The following is a 17,139-nucleotide window of genomic DNA, read 5'->3' on the forward strand; positions in this document are numbered from 1 at the left end:
TTGAACAGATGATCCCAGCTACACCTCTTTCTGAACTGAATACTGTATTTACAGAAAAACTTATGCAAGACCGAAAATGCAAAGGAACAGGCACAAAATCCTGTCAGCTTGCACAGCACATAAGCACTTGCAAATGTACGCAGTCTGTTCCATCTAGACATTGATAAAAATACGCTGGAAGTATCCCTGAGTTAGTCCTCCTTCAGGCAATATCCTCTGTGTCATGTCTCTGGGAAACATAGGGATTACTTCCGTATTTATTAGTGATGCGATAAACAATGCACTATTAACTGGTCCCAAGGGCTTTTATTTTTCCTTTATCAGCTGTTCAACACTAAATAAAGTATACCAATGTGTAATAGTAAGTATAAAGGTCAATATGTATAAAAAAGTAATCCTTTAGGTTTAACTGTAACAGTGAAGAAAGAACACAGATGAGAGTGGAAAATTGTTTCTGAAACACCTTGCTCTAAGAGAGCTGTACCAAAAATCCAGTTGTAACAAATCTGACAATATCCAATTCTGTAGATAAAGTCCATGAACACAGTGCCTGAAGGTCAATTTTATATCAGCAAGTAATTGAAATTCAGCCTTCATCATCACTGCTGCTCCATGCATCTTCATATGCTGGATTTAAATGCTCTTGAGGCAGAGACTAAAGAAAAAACAAATTCTCTCAGTGGTTTGCTTAATTAAAAATACTACAATCAAATAAGGGCAATGCTAAAGGCATTTCTTAAACTACTATATGTAGGCAAACTGTCATGTCTCTCTCTCATGGGTACTGGATTTTTTTAAACCACTTCTTTGGCCATTTCACTGATTAGAGACAGGATAAATTATGAAAAGAAACAGCAGTCTATTTAATTCCAATTTCACAAAAAAAATATCTGGACCACTGACTGGAAGCTTTACAAATGTCTGGTAGAAAATGTAACAGGTCGATATAACTGCGTTTCCTTTGAGTCACTAGTTTTGAGTCATAATTTCCCAGGCCCAGCATAACCAAGCACTACTGTCTCAAGAAGTAGTCCTGACCTCTGTCCACATCCAACAACTATTTCTCACCTCAGCCCCCCCAGGGTTTGCTAAAGGGTTTGTGCAGCTGAACCGTGCACTGAATCACAGTTTTGATTTTTTTTCTTCTTTATTTCTACCCTGAGCTCAGGTTCTGGTCATATAGGCACTCAAATGGGTGTTCTAGCACATGAGAAGGAGTAGAAACTAGTGGTCTATGGACAGCAGAACTGCTTCTTTCAGAAGCAGTGCTCATCTGCAACATTTGCCAACAGTAGCTTAACAGATTTCAAAACAATGGCACATATTACATACCTCCACCATGTCAAATTTAAGGGGGCAGTTCTAATCAGAGTTGGGTAAATAATCTTGTTACTGTGGGTTTGGTTTTGGTTTTCAGACTAAGAGAAAACAATTCGCACACATCAAAATCCTCAGTTACAGCAAACATGTCAATTTCAGGTCAACAGAATATATTTTTGGGTTCAAGTTATCTGACCTTTTTCTTCTTTGCTTAAGTGTAGGATAGTTTTGAAATAAGTTGTCTTACAAAGCAAAGCAAATGTTACAAAAATTTTATGCTTCTTATCATTTCCCCCATCCAAAATGAAACATTTCAGGAACTTTAAAAAGTGGAATTTTTGCATGCTATAAGCCAAAGCATTCTTATATCCAAATTTTTTTAACATTAGTACAGTTTACCAGACACTGATTCTGTGATGGCTTCAGTTCCTTAAAACCTGGAATTTCCTCCCCTCAAACTGTTCACTGAAAGTTTTATTGCCCAGCTCTAATACTAAGAGAGAGAAGGTACTCTTTTGGTAAACAGTGTTACATATGATCTTCCCTGTAACAGCCTGAACATCTTACTTCATATACTAATTTAGAATCTTATTATATTTCTGCATCAAAAATATTTGTGTATGAAATATCTTACTGTTTAATACACAGTATATTCTTAAACAATTCAAAACACAATCTTTGGCACCTTTCCAACTCAAAATAGCACAAACTACAGACAGTATCAAAATTAAGGAAGCTAAAGTAGAAGTTGACAGACTGATAGGCAAATGACAAGTACTACTTTTACTTGAGAACCCAGAAGTCTGCAAAAGACTTTACTAGACTATGAAAGAAAATGTCCTCTCAAAATCCCACAACAGTCAAAAGATTGCAGAGAAACAATTCCTCTTAAGTAGGAATTTTTGCAAATTTTGATGGTGAAACACATAATTCATATCTAATTTCCTCACCACACTCCAAGTATAACAGCCATAAAGACTATAGTTCAAACTCACAAATTCATTACCTTTTCAGAAATGTCATCAGGAACTGGCTCTCGAAGAGCTGGTATCCACGCAAGGATATTGCAATCTTTGCTACCACTATAAAGTTCCTTTAAGAAATCAAGTAAAAATTACTTTTACACAAGTTTACTGAACAGGCCAATCATAGATATGATATTGGGGGAAGAAAAGTGTATGAAATATTTATTTAAAAATAAAGACAAATATACAACTTCAAATTTGTACTATAACTTTGATACACAGTATTTGAAATGATATGCCAAAACAAAATGAGTAAATTTTTATATTTTTCCCAGATTGCTCACCAAAACAGCACTACCCACGTTTACATGAACTTTATTGTTTAAATGCACTTTTCTTCTTCCCTCTCTCATGTCTCCTGAAAAGACACCTATTTTAACAGTTATGAAGCTTAAGAGATTATTTATGTTCAATGGAGAAGGCAAAAAAATAAAAGGAAAATATTTTTTCATTATAATTAAAAATATGAATCAACTCAAAAGCATCTAGTAATACATGTTAGAAGAGTGCTTAAGTATGGAACAAAGTAGTATTAAATAAACATAGTTTCAGTATGCCTAGGGAAGGAAAAGAACAAAGAACAATCTGAAGGCTGTATCCTGTTGGGAAGGCAGAGATCAGAAAGACCAATTTATTATTTTTCATATAAATAACTCTATTTATTATGATAATGACTAAGGACTGAGATCCCATTGTGCAAGGCACCCTGCAAAAATGTGGAAGCAAACAGTGTCTACACTAAACAGCTAACAGTCAAATATACCTTAGTCTTCTTAGTTCTTTATTAAAGGAAATACAGACTTCTCTGTCACTTTAAACTGAAGAAATTTTGCTAATGAGAAATACTGCACTATCTTTGCAGTAAATTTTGCACTAGTAATGCTTCTCCTTTCCAAAGTGCTACTTCATGAACATGCATGAAGATATTCTCATATGCCTTCAATCTTGAATATTACTCCTGTATGTGATGTCTGACAACACTTGAGTATTGCCATGCATTTAAACTGCCTGAGTTTAAATGAGTGAAACATACAAAGTGTCTATGAGTGAAACATACAAAGCATTTTTACTGTGTTCAGGCCAACAGTATGAAAGCATTGCTTTAAGCATGTTGGCTTTTACACTTAAACTAGCAACTCTGTGCATATGCGCACATTATTAATACATTGATTCAACATAAGTTCAATAAATCACTACAGTTCTGTCTTTGCAGAAAGTCTCCTATATTATGTATACTTAATTCTAGAATTGCATGAATTATACTTACAGTTGGCATAGGAACTTAATGCCTCATTCCTATAAATACCCATTTATGGGGGTAACATTATTCAAGAGAGATGACATAATCACTTTTGTAAAACTGGTTCCATGCATGATTAGATTAGAGTTTATAATTTTATGAGAGAGAAACATCCCACTTCTCTTGCTTCAAAGATGACAGGTCAAAGATACACCAAGGTATAGGTCAAATCCCACTTTATCCTGTCAGCAGTACTCTACTCAGGCCTCCTGTCTTTGACAGGATACAAAATACCATCAGAACTTTAAAAAACTCTTCCCATGCCAAAACCTCTCCTTGTGAGCAATGTCATAGTGACATCACCATACTTCCATTTAATCTTTATTACTACTTGTCTCACTTTCTGATCCTGGCATTGCAAGATCTTCAGTTAATATCCACTGCATTGAGTAATACTTACAATTAATTACTACAACCTGAAATGGTGACTCATACCTTAAGTCAGCCAAAAGAACAGCCAGTGAGCTCCATGCATGTTTATGGCACAGTATAGGACATACTAATGTATTGTACTACAAACATGTTTCATGCATGTTTATGACACAATATATGGAAATACTATGCTTTAAAACTCTGAGGAAAGACTGAAAATGAAAACTAATTTAACTTTCAGTTATCTTTACTTATTACCCTACCACTGGATTTGCCAAATACCTTTGCTGATGTCACTGGCATTTCTTGAACAATAGAAGTAGCTATAATTCAAACCAAAATTGTTTCCTAATGCATACCTAATATTTTATGACAGGTTATTCGTGCATGGTGCTTTACGCCATTTCTTTTTCTGAAAGGGAAACGTAGGTTTTGTTTGTTTACTCAAATTATTTTAAGCAGCTAATATGGCATAATGGTATCTAGTATATTAGATCCAAGAGTAAGCATCATCTAAAAGATTGCACAATGAAGATTTCCTCTTCCACACCACCCTTGAAATTACCAACCTCCTACTAAATTAATGGCTCTTATTAAAGGGCCAAATTCTGCAGTTCTTATTACTCAAGCAGACTAACATCTTATTAACTTTAGACAGATATTTACATAAGAACAATTTAGGCCAACAATAAATAGTGGATTTTATGGCTCTATTCTCAGGATCTCAGAAGGCATATATGCACACATTAACCAAATCTCACACCACTCTGTGAAGACAGCTCCACACAATATCTTAAACACAAAAGGTATTCCACACAAACCTGCCAATTAATTTGGACCTCATAAGAACACATAAAGACTAACATCATTGGATTGCAAATAGCTAGTTGCTTGGGTGTCAGTGATCATATTTGATTATACGGTTCTGAGCAAACAGAAGATACTTACCACCACAAATACATAATTGGTGCAAAGTTAAAGTTCCTTTTAAAGCCTATTCCAGTTATGAGATGAAACAAAGATAGTGATTAAAATACAGTTAATGAACAGAAAGATTGTGAGTGACTGGCAGAAACCAATATTAATCAGGAGTTTTGAACATAGAAAAAAAATAGTAAGAAACATCTAAGAACCAGGTTTGGGGGTGGGTAGAACAAAAATCATCCATCAGGGTTAAAGACATCAGAAGAAGTTCAGAAGACTATTAATATGAAGAAAACTGTTAACATTGACAGAGACTCACTACTGGATGGAAATGGTAGAAACCATGCACAAAAGAAGTAGACCTTGTTTCATATGAAGATAGAGTACTAATTTCTAATGTGCTAATAAGTAAGAAAATGTTGGAAAGCCATCTGCTACACATTTCACCATTAGCTGCATAACTTAAATCAGAGAGACTTAAAAGAGTTGTCTAAAAAAATCTTCTGGCTTGCTCAAATTAATTATGTTTTAATATGTATTGAAATACTACAAAGCTGAAAGTAAGCTAATATGCCATTCAGAAAAAAAGAAAAAAGTGGAGTGATACAGATACATATGAGCTAACTTTAATCCTAAACAAGACAATGGAAAAGGTGATTAAATGATTCAGTGTAGCGTTAAGATACAGGAATACAAAAAACAGGTTTTGTCGAGCAAAACTGATTTTATTTACAACTGCTAACTGAAAATAGAAATGCATAGATGTGAATAACTTTGTAACATATTGATTTCATATTGCTTGCAAGAGTAAAATAAAACAGGCAACTATAAGTTTTACAAATGACTGCATTCTCAGAAAAAGAGCTTTAACTAGGAAATCATCATTTCTATTGGAATTATATGAAGATTGATGAATGTACTTAATTGTCTCAAGACAGAATGAGCTTTTTGGAAGTATATATGTGAACACAAACAGTCAAAATAACACTACCACTACCTTTGGTGTTGACACACTGACTATAGGAATGTCATTCCATCAGAGTAACAATTTAATACAACTAAAAGCAGAGCATTTAAAGAAAAAGAAAATCCAGTCACACTTCTACGGAATATAGAATTGAACTCTGGAAAAGGGTGATTCTGGAAGAGAATCAGGAATCACAATGGATAAACAGATGAAGCTGCTGCCAACATAAACCTATAGCTATAGTGACTAATGCAGTTCTTGTGTGCATGCTCACACACAAGTGATCATTTTCTAAGGATCTTAAAAGACAAGATAGAGACACTATAAAGAGATATGTATTTCCAGGGCTGGAAAACATGATTTACAGTGAGATTTAATGAGCCTCACCTCTTCAGCTTAACAAAAAGAACACCAAAGATGACTTAATATAAACACAGTAGCACTTTTTTTGGTAAACTGTTCTTAAAAACACCAAGAGCTTTGGTGTTTTCTAGTCAATAACAGTCCAGAAAAGATGTGCCTTAGCTATAATGTGAATATTCCACTTCTGAGTGGATCTAGTATTTCACTGCCTATTCAAGCCAGAACTGCCTTCCGGGTCTAGCAAGGCTTATTAGCGTGGGCCCTACTGCCTCATCTGTAATGTGTCCAAAACTTTCAGTGAAGTCCACCTCAGTGATAGGGAGACTTTTTTTTCAGTCAAAGTTACTAGAGTCAAAGCAAGCTACCATATTCACTTCTATGATGTACTATATGATAGCTCATGAAGAGATATTCATGTGCCCTTTCTGCCTCATTTCTGCCTGATATTACAGAAAGAAAACATGAGAAAGAAGGAGCTGAAACATGAAATACAATCCTCAACACCTGAGGACAACTGTGTAACAGCCTTAAAATTCATACTAACATCCACTCTGCTGTTAACACCACCACAAGCCATAAGAACAATCTGTTGCAAAGTATCTCAGAACAAACTAAACTTTGTTATCCTTAAGTCTTTTATTACAAGAGAAAAATATGAGGAAAGGAAAATCAAAAAAAGGCTGTCAGCACCATGAGTCCATGTAATCCTATGGTATTTCTTAGGTGAAATGTTCTCAGATTAATTTAAGAGGCTTATCATGTTTTCAACACTTCATCCAAACTGTTCATAGATCCAGTAGTTGATATAACTACAGGCATTTGAGCAAGATCACCTTAGCAAAGTACTTGAGAGGTTTCTCAGTACTGATAGCAATACTAATACACTTCACATTTTTTCTTACTGTGATTAATGTTAGGTGTCGCAGAGGAAGACAAATGCCTCCTCTTCAGTCTTACAGAAAGCAGGCAAAAGCCTTAATGCATGTGATTTATTAATGACAATATAAGCAAAAAAATTTATACAAGTATATTGAAAAGTTACCTATGTGAGACAAAATGAATAGTGGAAGGAACCCAATATAGAAAGGGCCATCCCAAGAACTTGACCACACTTTTCTTGCTTGACAAGTAGGCAACAGAACTCTCTTATGTCAAGATCTTTGATTAAAGCACATCCCTGAAAAGTTAACACTTTTTGTGCAAATGGTTTGTTAATCTGCATAAATATTCCAAGTTGACTGAAATACTGTTTGTACTTTACTTACCTGAAAATTAGGTTGAAATACACAGCAGTCGACAGTACTATAATGCCCTCTAAGCATAGTTACCAGTTCTCCTGTGAAAATTGTATAAACAGCAATGGTACTACCATATGGTACAAAGGCAAACTCTGGATTACAGCCATAAGAGATGGTGAATTTGAGTCCTTTTCTACTTTCATTACAGACTTTCCCGTAATTCACCTGTAAAATGAAGGATTATACAGTTAGCTACTAAATGAAACTACAGGAAATAACTTTACATGAAAAGGCCAATTTAATTTATTTTAAAATAAACAATAAAATTAATTTTAAGCTTCCTAATGTTCATACAACTCCTGAGATTTCCAGTTACAGATATCTATCAAGAGACTAATTTTTCTGTTCATTAAATTTCACTCTCCTTAATATTAACTTTAAGAACAGGAAAGAAATATATGCCTAAAAATCAGCATTTCCACAATTAGGACTAGAATTTACATAGGCTGTTGCGTGGCAGATCTACACCAAGCACCTAAACTATCCCTGAAATTAGAACTGGTTCAGGAATTACTGCCTTAAACATTTTCCTAAGATGACCCAACATAATAATTTTCTCTCAGATATTAAAACTATTAAAAGAACTTCTTATGCACAACAGTATACGGTTATAAAAGATAGAATCATTGAATAGGTTGGGATGGAAGGGACCTTTAAAGGTCATCTGGTCCAACCCCTCTGCAATAAGCAGGAACATCTTCAACTAGATCAGAGCCCTTTCCAATCTAACCTGGAATGTTTCCAGGGATGGAGCATCTACCACCTCTTTGGGAAACCTGTGCCAATGTTTCACCACCCACAGGGTGAAAAATTTCTTCCTTAGATCTAGTTGAAGTCTACCTTGTTTTGGTTTAAAACTGTTACCCCTTGTCCTATCACAACAGGCCCTGCTAAAAAGTGTGTCCCCATCTTTCTTATAAGCCCCCTTTAAGCACTGGAAGGCTGCAAGAATGTCTCTGTGGAGCCTTCTCTTCTCCAGGCTGAACAATCCCAACTCTCTCAGCCTGTCCTCATAGGAGAGGTGTTTCATCCCTCTGATCATTTCTGTGGCCCTCCTCTGGACCCACACCAACAGGTTCATGTCCTTCCTGTGCTAAGGACTCCAGAGCTGGATGCGGGACTCCAGGTGGGGTCTCAGAGCAGAGGGGCAGAATCACCTCCCTCGACCAGCTGGCCGCACTGCTTTGGATGCAGCCCAGGATATGGTTGGCCTTCTGGGCTGTGAGTGCACCTTGATGGCACAGGTCCACCTTTTCATCCACCAGTACCCTCAAGTCCTTCTCAGCAGAGGGACACAACTGGGACAGCTGACCCAAACTGACCAAAGGAATCTTCCATACCATATGAGGTCATGCTCAGCATATAAAGCTGGGGAAAAAGAAGGAATAGGGGGACATTTGGACTAATGGCGTTTGTCTTCCCAAGTAGTCATTATGTGCGATGGAGCCCTGCTTCTCCAGAGATGGATGGACACCTGCCTGCTGATGGGAAGTGGTGAATGGATTCTTTGTTTTGCTTTGCTTGTGCATGGCTTCTGCTTTACCTGTTATTGCTTTACCTATTTGTCTTTACTTCAAGCCACAAGTCTTCTCACCTTTACTCTTCCAGTTCTCTCCTCCATCCCACTGAGAGCGGGGGGAGTGAGCGAGTAGCTATGTGGTGCTTAGTTACTGCCTGGGATTAAACCATGGCAAAGACTTTAGTCCATAGATTGAAGAAAAATTTATCTACACTGCCTTCTATACTGTAAGTGCCTTTTGTTTATCAGAGTTGACTGATGTTGCAGAAAACTACATTTCTCAAGTGTATATGCCAGAAGGATGGCAAAGAACAGAGGCATCAGTCTAGACAATACAAGAACTAGCCCTAAGGATTTCTCAGCAAGTCATTCCTTGCTCAGGGAAGAAGGAACAGAGGAAAAACGTATGCAATGTAGGGAAAGATTCTGCATCTCTGCCTCATGAGTTATCAAGAAACAGTAGGAGATGAATAGGTGGTACGAAAACAACTGAAGGGCAAGCAGAAGTATAGCATAAGTAAAGGGCAAAGTAAAGGGATTAGAAGAGGGAGACTCACAAAGAAGAAACAAATAAAGAATCACTTGCTAAATTATTATGGAGTAGTTGAGAGTGACAAAAAAGCCTACCTTCTAACCAAAGCTAAATCACCACTGGTGAGAAATTCAATACTCATCCCATAAGGGCTGCTGGGATAGAAGCAAATGCTACATTTCTAAGACCTGGCTTGTGACATGTGTAGGAAGCCTTTCAAATAAAAATAGTATAAGAAGTACAGCTTATTAGTGTCTGTACATTTCAAGTGCTTGACAAGTCCTATACAGATAAAAATCTCACCAAAGGTTGAAAAGTGGAAGATTTCCAAACATGCTAGGTCCTATCAGACATCAAAAGTGTATTAATGAGAAAATACAGAAATATATTCATGGGAACAGTATAGCTTACCTCTAAACAAACTTAATTAAACAAAGCATTAGAATTTTGACCAAAAAAACACACCTTTTTTTTTTTCATTAAGAGGGAAAAGTCCACTACAATCACCTGAAATTCACACATTGTTTTATGATTTAAAAGAAGTATGTTTTCTAATAAAAACAACAGTATTTTAAATTTAAGTTCATTAATGTTTTCAAATAGTATTGTCCTAGAACCTATGCTCTTAATTTCTGCTGAAAAACAGAGATTCACTTAAACATACAATGTTAGCAAAGCTCTCTGGGTTAATTTTAAAGCTTCCTACCTAAACATCATGGCCTATAGTTAAAAAAGAAACCCCACATAATCCTAGGTGTGAAATCTTTTGACTATAAGCTAACAGCTTTGTAAAGTTGAGCAGGTAAATATTCTAAAGCCAATGTCTTGCTTTGTCAGATTCTTGATCCATTCTACATCAATTGCCCGAGTCCAAAGTTTGAGGCAAATACAAGCATCGGTCAGTGTGAACCAGGCAAGGAAGAAGACTACTTGTTGCTCTATTTTTAAACTATGCTTTTTCATAGCAAAGAACACTTATGTAAGAAACATATAACAAAAAGGAGTCCTGAGAAAGTCTCCCCCAGTCATCATAAAAATGTATACAAGAGAGAATTTGATTAGCATACAAGTAGGTTGGTATTTTTTCATAGTGAGAGGATATTTTCCATGCAATGTGGAGCTTGTAGATAATACTGCTCATTTTGTAAGACGGTATTTGTAAATATTGACTGTGTTAAGTCTTGTTAATGCTAGTTGTTTTAAGAGGCATATTACCCTGCTGATAAAGAGCAATTAAACTCCTTTACACAGCATGTGAGCTGTAACAGTAAGAACTCCCAAGCCAGAACACTGCTTATAACAAAGGCACGTACAATGAAAGAGAGGAGTGGATGCTGGGGAAAGCAAATTAAATGGATACACTCAGTGTAAATGTTCTTGCCTGATAGAGGAGCAGCTAAAGGAAAGGATGCTGTCAAAAGAAGAACCGAAGAAAGATCTTAAAAACTGGCTTTGTCTTTTCAGCACACAAACAGAAAACCTGCTTCCTTCTGTTTGATTCTTCCTATACTCAGTGAATCGGGACTTTCTATTCCTTTTTGTGACAAAAGATGTATGCAAGATGCATACGCCTCCAACATTCATTTCTCTTACTAACAGAAACAATCATCTAGGTTCCAAATTTGGCTCATTTCTAAAAAAAAATTCATATGCATGGCTTAATATCTATACCTTTTGAAAAGAATAGAAAAAAAATCCTGGAGATCAAAAGGACTGGCTAGTAAGGGAAATGAAGGGACTATGGTGTGAAATTGTATTACCTGTATATGCATTTATTTGTCTGCTGGTGCCTTAAAATTATTCTAAGCAATACCTCCTGGCAGTGTGTGAAAATACAGTACTCTGGACAATATAATTCTGCACTTGAACAAGCAAGACAGGGTCAAGCTATTCCACACCAAATAAGAAAATTGTAAAATAGCCTATGAAACAAGTCAATGAACTAACAAGCACAGAAAAACAGAAAACAGTGATCCGGCTGGTGATGGGAGGGTGAACAAACTGTATTATCTACTTTAGTTATGGTGATTTGAAGACAGAAAGATGTCTTTATATGAAGTGCTGAGAAGAAGCTGACAAATATGGGTAGCATGGAGATAGAAAAGTCCTTTCATTTAAATGTCTATAAGGAATCCTTTTTGCTATGTTCTGAAACTAAGCAGTAGAAGATTTCTAAGGTAGAGTAAATTTTCCTCCTTTCCTGATAGCAATGACAGGCCATAATCACAACTGGCTAAAATCCCATGGAAAGTTACTTTACCTAGTATGTCCTTCTCTCAAAATAATTATAGGAAACAATTTTCTTTACTGAACAGAAAATTAAACCAGGAACTTTCAGCAAAAAAACAAGCCATAGAAAGCACTGAAGCAGCAGTAGAGATTTAATTTGCCCCCACCCCGTTTGGTTGCAATGCAAATGTAGAGGGATAGATATTTTTAACACTGCTATAACGACTCCACAAGAAAGAATCCACACAAACACAAAAAAGGTTGCAAGAAAGCTAGGCAGTCAATCAGTGAAACTCTCAGGTATGGACAACTGCCCTGTGGATAGAATGCTAACAACTAATAATTAAAAAAAAAAATTCTACCAACAATCACTGCATATTAAGGTTTTCATTACTGTCTGAAGTGTTTTCAGCTATGCTCACTACTGAATGAACTTAAAGTTACAATATTCAATCTTTAAGTACATCTAGGCTTCTTCATACTCTTTTTTTATAATAAGTAGAAATAAGAAATCTGGGAAAAAAATGCTCACAAATTCTTCTAACGATGAAATTAAGCAGCTATATCTTTTACGAAAATGAACAAATATCCAAAGTTGTAATGACAATTGGACAAATTCTAAGTCTTCTAAAATTAAGTGCACGTAAAAATATAACTCAAGATCCTTGAAAACTTACTAACGTGTTTTCTCCAGTGGAACTGTTCCAGAGTCGCATCCGATCATCTGTACCAATGGTCAATAGATGAAGTCCATCATTCGTATAGCATAAACCATTAACTCTCCCATTGTGAGCAGTGTTTGCTGTCAGAAAAGGCAGCTGGTTCAGATTTCTACAGAAGAATTAGTGCTTTTGTATACACATTTTTATTTCAATGTATAGTACTGAAAGTGCTGTTTAAATGCTAACATATCAGTAAATTAATAATTTAACACTTGGTTTTTAAAAGCATCTGGCTGATGACCGGTCACCAGCAGTGCTCCTCAGGGTTCAATTCCAGGGCCAGTTCTGTTCAATATATTTATCTACGATCTGGATGCAGGAGTTGAATGCACCACTAGCAAGTTTGCTGATGATACCAAACTGGGAGCTGCTGTTGACTTTCTCGAGGGACAAGAGGCCTTGCAGAAGCATCTAGATAGATTGGATCACTGGGCAATGATTAATGGCATATTTAACAAGAACAAATGCCAGATTCTGCACCTAGGACAGAGTAAAGCCAGGCACAAGTATGAGCTGGGAGGGGAGTGGCTGGAGAGCAGTCCTGCAGAAAGGGATCTGGGGGTGCTGGCTGACAGGAGGCTCAGCAGGAGCCAGCAGTGTGCCCTGGCAGCCAAGAGGGCAAACCCCATCCTGGGGTGCATCAAACACAGCATAACCAGCCGGTCAGCAGAGGTGATTCTCCCGCTGTATTCAGTGTTGGTGTCGCTTCACCTTGAGTCTGTGTGCAGCTCTGGGCTCCACCATTTAAGAAGGATGTGAAGGTCCTTGAACATGTCCAGAGGAGGGCAACAAAGCTGGTGACAGGGCTGGAAGGCATCTCTTATGAGGAGTGGCTGAGGACTTTGGGCTTGTCTAGTTTGGAGAGGAGGCTGAGGGGCCACCTCATTGCTCTCTATGGCTTCCTGAGGAGGGGAAGTGGAGAGGGAGGTGCTGATCTCTTCTCCCTGGGATCCAGTGATAGGACGCGTGGGAATGGTTCAAAGCTGTGCCAGGGGAGGCTTAGACTGGACATTAGGAAGCATTTCTTTACCGAGAGGGTGGTCAAACCCTCTGGTCAAACTGCCTTCCTAGAGAGGTGGTTGTTGCCCCAAGCCTGTCAGTGTTTAAGAGGCACTTGGACAATCTGCTTAACATGCTTTAGCTTTTGGTCAGCCCTGAAATGGTCAGGCAGTTGGACTAAATGAGCATTGTACATCCTTTCCAACTGACTATTCTATTCTATTTTATATTGTTTATAGAATACTATAAATTAATTCCATTGAGTTCACCCTGCAATACTACACATTCTTAAGTATGTTAATGTAGCTAATTCCAACTAAGGGCTACCACAGCAAACCTGATTATGGTGCTCATAAATTAACTCACTGAAAAATGGATAAGGTATCTTTGCATTACAATGCAGTACACCATATAGGCATACAACCTAGTAAAAAGTGTTACCTTTTTTTCAAAGATTTATTAAAAAAATTTGTTAGCTGCATTCGGTTTAGTTTACCTGTATTTCAACATATTTATCCTAGTCTATCTGATTGCCATTAGATTTTAAAAAAATCATCCTGAACCTGTCAGACAGACAAGTTGAAAAGAAAGTTGTTGTGTTTGAACAAGACGACACATCATTCAAAGGAATGTATAAAATGGTACTAACTGGGAGTTACACAAAATTTAATTTTTTGTAAAAATTTGTCCAATTTTTTCTTTTTTCATAAGTCTCAAGATCTCTTTAAACCATTTTCATCTCAGTAATTTCTGGAATTTCAGTGAAATTTAAAATTGTCAAAACCAAACATCTATATTACCACACTACAATTTACATAGCAGAGAACATGGTTATTAAAACAGATACTTAATGCTATTTCATATCCTCTAACTGTACATTCTGAAAAATTAGTTTGACTTTACGGAGATTTGCATGTGTTCTTCTACAAGTAATTTAAGTTGCACATAACAAGTCACTGACTTGAAATTTTAATCACTATGATTTATGCTATGTAAATCCCTTTGTTCACAGCCATGATACACGGTTTCTACTTTGTGATTCAATTCCAAATGCTATGTATTTCTATCTTAGAGCAGCAACGGTTTAAGTACTTTTTTGGTCTGCAGAAATTAACTATGTTTTGTCCAGAACTGACCAAAATTCATTAACTATAATTTAAAGTTCAGAAGCTTCCCTTTAATTTAGGTTTTTGGGCTTTTTTAGCTATGGAAATGTGACCTGAAAATACATAAAAATGTTATTGTTGTAGCTAAAAAGAACTGATACAAGCCACAATTAATGCATTTGACTGTACTGAAATAAGAGTGTAATCTAGCTTCTGGTAAAATGGAATATAAGTTTATACTCTGTTGTATTCTTTAGGCAGTATAAAAGGAATATAATTTCTTTTATGGCACCACATATGAGAAAATATTCTAGAGGCTTGCATGGGAAGCAAGGCTAATTTAAACAGGAAAAGGAATGTGCTTTTGTGGGTTTTGTTTGTGTTGTCTTTGTTTTTAAAAGAGGGTAATTAACTACTGGAACAGCTTATGAAGTATGAAGTGATTGCTGTATATATGAAACCTAATCTACAGCAGGAATGAATTCTTCCACCCGTAAAATGGATGCAAGGTTTCCAACTTTAGGGGGAAAAACATTTAGAACAGATATGATACTGTTGCCCAGGAGATCTCTCTTAAACAAGATCCCCAACCACAAACACTGTCTCTATAGCAGAAGTAACTGAGTAAGTTACACAGTAGGTAAAAACTGGATTATCACTACTCTCCTTGCTAGTCTTAGTATTCAACACATTTATGAAATATAAGAATGCTTCTAGATATGTAAGAATTACCACCAGTTATATTCTACATTACCTGCCTCAGAAGACGCTTTGGACTTTTCTCCATTGTGCTGATCAAGTGTAGTCAGACATCCAGATGCTCTCCTCACATCCCATAATTTCACTCTACTGTCAGCACTAAGAAAAACAGACTTGCATACATTAGGGAAATTGTGTGCACCATGGTTCAGTAACTGCCTTTAGCCAGCCCAGCTGACACTCACCCTGGTCCAGCAACTATTCTGAACTACTCGTCATGCAGTCATATTCAAGCCAATAGATTTTCATGGAAAGATTTTTAGGACAGACTTCAGACATTCATTTACATCAATTGATAAATACAGGTGGTAGACTACAGTCACCTAAGTTAAGAGAGAATCTTTGTCTACAATACAATAACTTGCTGCTTTGTCTACAACACAACATCCTTGCATAAATACACAGACTAGGAACAAACTTGCTAATTCTTCTGTTGATTAAACTCTAGCTACAGACTCCAGCATTGTCTGTAATAGTTCTCTGGGAACTCAGGCTCTTGCTATCACAAATTTATAGTATGACTGATACAGAAGTTGGCTACATACACGTAGGCTGGATAGGTCTATATGCTCTGTTGCCATACAGTGCTATCGCAGAGGAACACTGAGAGCTTACTTCTGTAGGGATTCAGTGGCTTTGTCTACATTACCAGGGTGGCACAAAGAGGGAAAGACCAAGATTCAGGCTTCTATGATGCACTCTGGTTCCCAGGCTGCATGCTCATGCTGTGTCTTTGCCAGCAACAAAAGCTATGATAACTGCTGGTACTAAGTAGACACTTAGACAGCAACATTGCCAGCAGTGCACTTTGTATGGGATCTTGATCTGCAGCTTGATTTTGAGCATTCCCGTAGAATATTTCTGTGTGCACCACAAGACTCCCAGGTATAGATAGGAGGTAAATTCATAGAAAAGACCACTTCCCATGCACTAAGTCACCAGTGTAGATGTATTTACTGAAACTATTTGGACAGTTCCCAGCAGCTTAACTATCCTTTTGGAGGAAAAATAAAAAATGAAAAAAAAAAATTGGTATCTCTCTGATCTACAACTGGAAAATACCAAATCAAACTGCTTCTTAGATAGGCAGTCTTCTAACTGAAGTACTACATGTTTTTTCCTGTGCGTTCTCAAGTTAGATCAGTGTGTTAATATCAGGAATATATATAGCATTGTCCTGGTTTCAGCTGGGATACAGTTAATTTTCTTCCTGATAGCTGGTGTAGTGCTGTGGTTTGGATTTGGGATGAAAATAATGTTGATGGCACACTGATACTTTTAGTTGTTGCTGAGCAGTCAAGGACTATTTGGCTTCTCATGCTGGCCTGCCAGCGAGGAGGCTGGGGGTGCCCGGGAAGCTGGGAGGGGGCACAGCCAGGACAGCTGACCCAGGCTGGCCAAAGGGGTATTCCATACCATATGATGTCAGGCTCAGTATATAAACTGGGGGAGTTGGCTGGGAAAACACCACAGCTCAGGAACTGGCTAGGCATTGGTCAGCAGGTGGTGAGCAATTGTGCTGTGCATCACTTGTTTTGTATATTCTTTTATCATCATTATGATTATTCTTTTTTTTTTTTCCTGTCTTATTAAACTCTCTTCATGTCAACTCACAGGTTCTACCCTATTTCCAATTCTCTCTCCGATCCCACAAGTTCTACCCTATTTCCAATTCTCTCTCTGACCCCGCTGAGGAGGTAGGGG

At 37.0% G+C, this 17,139-nt stretch overlaps 1 protein-coding gene across 2 annotated transcripts in view; it reads right to left on the reverse strand.

The window, feature by feature from the left end:
• Window positions 1-586: 586 nt before the first annotated feature.
• The window catches only part of ERCC8 (ERCC excision repair 8, CSA ubiquitin ligase complex subunit), a gene marked incomplete at both ends in the record, with an annotated part of 35,025 nt that continues 18,472 nt past the window's right edge, over window positions 587-17,139 (reverse strand). The window contains 5 exons of one of the 2 annotated variants that reach the window (XM_082013127.1): window positions 587-640; window positions 2,327-2,413; window positions 7,537-7,734; window positions 12,527-12,651; window positions 15,431-15,534. In XM_082013127.1, the coding sequence (XP_081869253.1) occupies window positions 587-640; window positions 2,327-2,413; window positions 7,537-7,734; window positions 12,527-12,651; window positions 15,431-15,534 (568 nt within the window). Of the gene's footprint in view, window positions 656-2,326; window positions 2,414-7,536; window positions 7,735-12,526; window positions 12,652-15,430; window positions 15,535-17,139 lie in introns of both variants that reach the window. The other variant, XM_082013126.1, reaches the window with a different exon arrangement.

This window comes from Phaethon aethereus (genome assembly GCF_964289735.1).
Source record: "Phaethon aethereus genome assembly, chromosome: Z".
NCBI classification, from domain to species: domain Eukaryota; kingdom Metazoa; phylum Chordata; class Aves; order Phaethontiformes; family Phaethontidae; genus Phaethon; species Phaethon aethereus.